This window comes from Cebidichthys violaceus, unplaced genomic scaffold (genome assembly GCF_023349555.1).
Source record: "Cebidichthys violaceus isolate CVI_PGR_0920_01 unplaced genomic scaffold, fCebVio1.0.p SCAF_19, whole genome shotgun sequence".
Classification (NCBI taxonomy): Eukaryota; Metazoa; Chordata; class Actinopteri; order Perciformes; family Stichaeidae; genus Cebidichthys; species Cebidichthys violaceus.
The window spans coordinates 2,827,453-2,834,952 of record NW_027176361.1 but is presented as its reverse complement, the minus strand read 5'-3'; the positions used below and the strand labels follow the sequence as shown (position 1 = coordinate 2,834,952).

At 43.9% G+C, this 7,500-nt stretch overlaps 1 protein-coding gene across 2 annotated transcripts in view; it reads left to right on the top strand.

The window, feature by feature from the left end:
• Window positions 1-7,500, top strand: part of nhsl2 (NHS-like 2) — a 111,039-nt gene that overhangs the window by 7,474 nt on the left and 96,065 nt on the right. The window contains exon 1 of one of the 2 annotated variants that reach the window (XM_068713222.1): window positions 2,549-4,129. The exons of the other annotated variant lie outside the window; for it this stretch is intronic. Within the exon in view, the coding sequence (XP_068569323.1) occupies window positions 4,027-4,129 (103 nt within the window). The 5' untranslated portion in view covers window positions 2,549-4,026. Of the gene's footprint in view, window positions 1-2,548; window positions 4,130-7,500 lie in introns of those variants that run through there. 2 annotated transcript variants of the gene reach the window in all.

The window sequence follows — 7,500 nt, the reverse complement described above, 5'->3', positions numbered from 1 at the left end:
TGCTAACATGAGGACAGTTTATATTATCTCCTGCAGAGCAGATTCCTATCAGAGAAGAAGAGGAGACGGGGGGGGGGGGGGTTGTAATGTGTGTGTGTGTGTGTGTGTGTGTGTGTGTGTGTGTGTGTGTGTGTGGAGACTTTGTCGTGACTTTGACCAGCAGGAGCATCACTGTGACGAGGCTAACGTTAGCTAACGTTAGCATGTCGGCTTTGTAACATGCTACTTCTGGCAGTGGTGGAGGATGTATTCAGGTCTTTTTACTTCGCAGTAGTACTACGGTGTATAAATACTCACTGGGAGCCAACGCAGCAGCAAACAAGTTCTCGGATGATTTCTTACGAAAAGTAAAAAAAAAATTTGTGCGTTTTTTTTTTTTTTTGCGCTACGGAAGTCCAGCAACGCGTGTCAATTTTCCGCTGGTTACACGCGTATGGTCTTTTCAAAATAAACGGAAACAACTCGGTTGTGTTTAGGCAACACAAGTACTTGGTTAGGGTGAGGAAAATACTGCGGTTTGGGTTCAAATAGCGACGTAAAGTGGCGTAACTGAAGTACACAAGCTACGTGATGGAAACATCGACGTTTTTCTTACCAGACGCTCCTTCCTGTTTCCGTTAACGGCATTTGTACTCAATGCGCTGGTTGTTGCTTTATTCTCTGAAACGCCAGAATGCGTACAAACAAAATGAACTGTGAAGAAGCAAAGAGACGACGAGTTTAACATAAATCGACCTCCACAATAATTAACTCGTATCTCATATTCATGGCCTACTTTATTATCTTCATACAAGCCCCGTAAAGACAAGATTAATATATATATATATATGTATATAAATATACATATATATATATATTTATTTGTAAAAGCAGCAACAATCAACACTACAATGTCTTCACAATGTCGATGTCGACGTATTTGAACACAACATATTGTGATGATTGATATTCTCCAGATTTTCAGACCGCTGTTTGTGTCCAGTCTGCTAACTTTTGGTTTTTATTTTAATAATTGAGTCGCTCTTTCACGATATAATCTTCACCAAAATGTAACCAGACCTTTGGAAAATTTTGAAAATACTCGTTTTCTGGAAGGTTTAAAAGACAAAAATGACCCCAAATCGTACAAAAAAATAGATTTATCATAATGTTCATGTGGCCCAAACGTATTGTACACCTGTAGGTGTCTCAGCGTGTGTGTGTGTGGTTGTGAGTGTGTGTGTGTGTGTGTGGTTGTGTGGTTGTGTGTGTGTGTGTGTGGTTGTGTGGTTGTGAGTGGGTTAACAGCCAGCATCATGTGTGCTGCGTGTTTCAGCGCAGAGCTCTTCTCTCTGAGCTGTAACGGACAAAAGGCCGGCTGTCAACACCAACGCGCTCAACGCCGGCCAAAGGCTGTAATGGAGGACACAATCACTTCCAGATGACGGACAGAGAGCAGAGTGTGTCTGTGTGTGTGTGTGTGTGTGTGAGAGAGGGGAATATCACTCCATTGTGGAGGGAGTTACCTGCTTCACATTCAGGAAAGATGAGGGAGAGATTGTGCAAGTGTGTTAACCATCGACGGCAGGGTAGGAAAGGACACAAACAAGGAAAGGAGACAAGGAGACGATCCTGTCCAAGAAAAGCAGGACTTTAAAACTCTCTCTCTGACGTGTAGAAGGTTTATCTGGATTATTGTGACGTCATGAGAATGTTTAGATCAACATATCACACCATGCATTTGTGGTCCGTTAATCCAGAGCACGGACCAATCAGAGTCCTGAGAGGAGCTATAAGGGCAGCTGGGGGGGGGGGGGCGTGGCTTATGCGTGTGTGTGACGACAACAATGGCGGCTCGTGAAGACGTTAACGTCGATGCTCCAAAAGCATCAGTTATATCCGAGCTTTTTCTCCTCTAAGAGAAGAGCAAAAGACGCGCATTCAACACCGACGTCCTTTCAAAATAAAGGTTTTAGAATCACTAAAGAAGTGAGTTTGGTTTGTTGGATCAGTGAGGTAAGAGGAACAAAACGTATTCATCGGCAGATTGTTGTGGCGATACAACAACAGGACACACAGTTCTGACACCGAACACATGGACCTGGACGCCCCGACGAGTGTGTGTGTGTGTGTGTGTGTGTGTGTGTGTGTGTGTGTGTGTGTGTGTGTGTGTGTGTGTGTGTGTGTAGCCCAAAACCTGGCAGCCATGAGGGCTCTGCGGTTTGGACGTGGTGCGAATGATCAGTGTGTGTGTGTGTGTGTGTGTGTGTGTGTGTGTGTGTGTGTGTGTGTGTGTTCGTAAACAACTCACACAGCGGCTGTGTTGTTTGTTAGCAGCAGTTATCTTTACGTTTTCTCCACGACAGTTTGTAAAAATATGATGATTAATGAGTCAAGAAAATACAATTTATAAATATATATATATATATATATATATATATATATATATATATATTTATAAACTGTGTTTCATGTTGTCTTCTTTGCAGCTCATTCGTCCATAGTTGTGTGTTGCGTGTCCTCTATGTGCTCTCTGAGTTCATTAGTGCCCCGTGTGAAGCCGACACTCTGCCCCACACACACACACACACACACACACACACACACACACACACACACACACACACACACACACACACACACACACACACACACACACACACATGCGTGCGGCTTGTTTACTCGTTTGGTTTCACTGCAGACTCTCGTCTCTCTGCAGCTGAAATGCTGCTGATTATTTGGGGAATTTTTCCCTCGATTGCCATTTAAAGTTGCTTCACTGGTTTTCAACCTTTTAACTTTCTCAGCTTTACTTTATAACGGAACAAAAACGAGGGGCGTGAATTCAACATTTTAAAGACCAGTTGAGAGCTTCACATCCTGCAGACTTTAACCACTCCAGCAGCTCGTACTTACGTCCCCGTTGCTCGTTCTCAAAATCAAATGGAAGCTACAGACTGGATGAAGTGATCTCCGGGAGACGAACAGAAACACAAGCCGCCAGCAGAGCCAAAGATCGTACGATTTGACTCAAAACTACGGCAAGTACGCTGGGTCAAAACTCAACCACGAAGTTGGTCTTTCAACTGATGTTTTGGGTAATAATTGATACAGTTATTGTTTTCTCTTCCAGGAAACAGAACCTTTTTTTATTAAGTATTTCTGCTGAAAGAAAGAACAGCCAAAACTGAACCAAGTCAGCTGAAATGGTATGTTTAAATATGCAAATGAGGCTTTATCTAATGGTGACTTTTGGTGAATTTAGAGGAAATCTACAGACGCAAAGAGACAAAATAGTAAAATAAATTATTTCTCGCCTAAAAAAACATCGCTACAAGAAAATGAGCAACTAGTAAGAATTACATAAACACACATCAGACAGAACTACAACTTATTAAGTGAGACGACGAGTGTGTCACAGAATTTATGTATAAATCAAACATGTTTGAGTTGCAGTGTGTGTGTGTGTGTGTGTGTGTGTGTGTGTGTGTGTGTGTATGTGTTTAACGTCTGTTGCTTTGTGTGTTGCCTCTTGTTTGTGTGTGTGTGTGTGGGGGGGGGGGGCTAGGCTGACTCAGCAGAACTGACACACACACACACACACACACACAGAAGCACAGCAGAATACACACAAATATAACATTCGGGCATTGACTCGACATTTGAAACAACATGCTGATACTGTATGTGGAAAGATTGCGTGCACTAACACACACACACACACACACACACACACACACACAGAGGGTTAGGGTTATCATGTGAAACTGTCACTGTTGCAAGTTCTGCTGCGAGAAAGAGACCTCGTGAGAGAGTGTGAGGGAGAGAAAGAGTAATCAAAGGGGTGAGGACACAGAGATAGAGATAGATAGAGAGAAGAAGAGAGAGGGGGGGCGGGGGAGAGATCAGGAGCAAGGAGGGAGAGAACAAGGGAGTGAAGCAAGAGGATAGACGATAGAAAGGAGAGAACGTAGTCAAAGTAACGGAGTAGGAGATAAGAGATAGATAGATAGATAGATAGATAGATAGATAGATTAGTCGGGAAGGATGCGTTGGAAAAGGAGGCGATCGCCGGTGCGGGGGAGGACGGGGGAGGACGAGGAGGAGGAGAAGAGCTCGGACACCTCCTTCAGAGTGCCTTTCTTTAAAGGTAGAGCATTTGCTTCCTGTGCCTTTTCTCCTGTTTTGCCGCATTCGGCCTCGTCACCTCGAGTGTGTCGTCAATAGAGCAGTTGATCAATATGTTGTGTGTGTGTGTGTGTGTGTGTGTGTGTGTGTGTGTGTGTGTGTGTGTGTGTGTGTGTGTCTGTGTGTGTCTGTGTGTGTGAGTGTGTGTGGAGGGAATCCTAAAGAGGAAACCTGGACATTGCAAATGTTTTCATACTTTTTCTTCCAACGTTGTAAAGAGCTGTGTCTCATTTAAAGCTGTACTGTGGAACGTCTCTAAGTACAAGTATTAAAGTACAAGTACTGTACTTAAATAACACAAGTACAAATGAGTAAAGACTTCAGGTACTTGACTGTAAGGAACTTTTATGTTGTGTTGATTCTGTTGGTCCCTGTGGACTAAAGTGGTAGTGTCTCTGAGCACCAGATTCCCTTTAGAAAACCTCTCATTCTACTGCAGCAGGGTCTGACAGTCCAGACCGGTCTCTGCTGGAGGATCTGGGTCTGTCCACGGTGGACCAGGTCTCTGCTGGACGATCTGGGTCTGTCCACGGTGGACCGGGTCTCTGCTGGAGTCTGAGCTGAAGGAGTTTCTGGTGAACCTGCATGATTTCATCTGGTTTCACCAGAATCCGACCCGGTGGCTCCGATGACATCATTAAGAATAACTCTGTAGAACCAGACCATCTTCTCTCTGATGGTCTCTGTACTGATGGAGGTCTGATAGAGGATCAGACTAAACTGAGACTGGTTCAGGACCAGTTAACAGCTCCTCACAGTAACTTCAAGTAGAAGATCTGAGTACTTATTCCACCATGTTTAGTACAGAACTAGGCCTATAAAAACACTCTTTATGAAGTTAACTTTGTAGATTCAAACTGACGTCACGCAGTATTTGTCTTTGAAGGATAGTTTTGGGGCATTTGGTGATGAGAGCGCATTCTAGACTTCTAGTGAGGAGTTGTTTGAGTAAAGTCCTTCTTAGATTCAGGAACTCAATGAATCTCTATTACAACTAGATTAAAATGCTTTTCAGCGTGACATTTTCTGGGGACATGAAGTCCCGCTCCGCTGTGTGAAAAGGGGGAAACTCAACAAGCTGGTGTTTGTTCGTGCCAGCCGGCCTCGGGCTCAGAGGACGAACGTCCGCTGTGTTCACCCCGGCTCACATGGCAGCGCACTCAGACACGCCGCCCCTTCTTCATACTGCACCTAGATCATGTCCTGTTGTCCTGGAGGAAGATCTCCTAAGAGATTGTGAAGAGAAAACGCTCCTCATTGTGAGGAATTGTATGTATATTGAGTGTCCGGGGTTTGGAATGTCAGCCAATCATTGAGCTGATCGATGGTTGTGAGGTGAGAACTTTTCAGAGACTTTGGAGGGAAAAGAGGACTTGTGACTCCTGGGCCATCTTCAGACCTCCTCCTGACCCTCATCGTTTTTTAAATGAGCTGATTTGTCCGTGTCTGGATGCAATTCGTTCCCACAGGATTCTGCACCATCGTTCGACCCCGAAATGTTGAGAAACTTCAAGTTCTCACGTCTGAAATTTTTTAGTTCAGTAAGTTATGCTCGTCAGAGTGCACAGATTTGGCAACCGTGCTTAAAAATGGTATTGTGACGTTGAGCCTTCTCAACTCATCTGTGGGCATCTTTTAGATTTACATCCGAAACCAGCTTGCAAAACAGGAGTTAGAGTTAATCATGTTAATAATATAAATATAGTTTTTATAGTTAAAATATTGGCTGCGGCTTAGAAAACACAGCTGACAGTGAATATTGAATATATAGATATATATTCGTGCCACCCTGAAGCATGAATGCTAACGTTCTGCAAACTATTCGCTGTGCCATTTCTGGTGTGAATGCCCAACGAGCTGGATAAAGGAAGTCAAACTTCCTGTTCTCTCACACACACACACACACACACACACACACACACACACACACACACACACACACACACACACACACAGCTTAGGGGGTCTGGAGCTGGAGGCAGTGTAGTAGAAGGAACCCGTCCTGACGTTCAGACGTTGAGCGGACTGTTGTGGTATCAGAGAGTCACGTTTCACTTCTCTGATTGGCTCAAACAATGGAAGTCACTTTGAAAGATATTTGCACCTGTGTGTTCAAGAGCATGTAAGACTTCCTCAAGTGTCCCTCCTCTTTGTCATGTGACAGCTGTGGGACCGCGAGCTGCACCTCCTGGGACTCACACACACACACACTCGAACACAAACCCCCAATTAGCGCTGATTTGGACGGGATTCATCCGTTCAGTTGGTTCTGACACAAACGCATAAAAGTTTGTTCAGCCGTGAAAGAAAGCACATAAACCTCTCAGCAGATGGAGAGAAGAGAGAGAGAGAGACGTGACACCAGCATGGTAATACAAGACACCACCATTTTTCATAAGCATGTGGAAAAAGACAAAACAAAAACGATTGAATATCTTAAAAAAAGAGCCTTTCTTTTCTCACAATAACTGGCTAATATAAATGTTTCAGATGTAAACGGCATCTCCGTCTTTGTGGTCTTTTAAGGTTGAATGTCACTTGAAATGCCTTGCTTAAGGGCACCCGTGCCTCTTTTTCTCCATTCTCCATCTGGTAGCAGGCAGCGACCTGTCAATCAGCGTGTAGCCCCGCCCCTAAATCATCCCCTGCTTTATGGTCTGTTTGACTCTAAATGGAGCATAATGTACTAAATGAACATCATGCTGTATTGAAGAAGACTGTAAACTAGAGATTGAGACCATAAACTCATGTTTACAATGTTTACTGAGGGAATAAATCAAGAGAGAAGTAGAGTCATTTTAGATTAGACTTCTATACAACCAGAGGAGTCGCCCCCTGGTGGACACTAGAGAGAATGCAGCTTTAAGACACTTCGCATTTCAGAATTTCAGAATCTTATCGTCTTGTATGCCATCGTATGAAAGCATGTTATATAGGATAGGACAGTATGGCGTCATATTGCATGCGATTGTATGTTATTTTACTGATAACACTTCCTGGAAGATTACCTCAGTCTTGTTCCTGTGCTTGTTTAGATAGGCTCGTCTCTGAGGAAGTGTGTCTCTAATTGGATAATTTGTGTGTGTATGCGTCAGAGCAGATTATTTTGTGCGAGCTTGTTTTGCTGCAGAGGCTGTTTTACAGTAAAATGTCCTCGTCTGTCCCTCCGGGCAAAGATTTGTCTCCAGCGGTGCTGCTTCCTTTTTTTCCAACTGTCAGATTTGTCACTCTCCTCGTGCTTGTCCTCCTCCGTCACAGCTTTCTGTCCTCCCTTGGTCTGTCTTGTTTCACTTGTTCTTCTCTCTCTCTCTCTCTCTTCGTCTCATCTGGCAG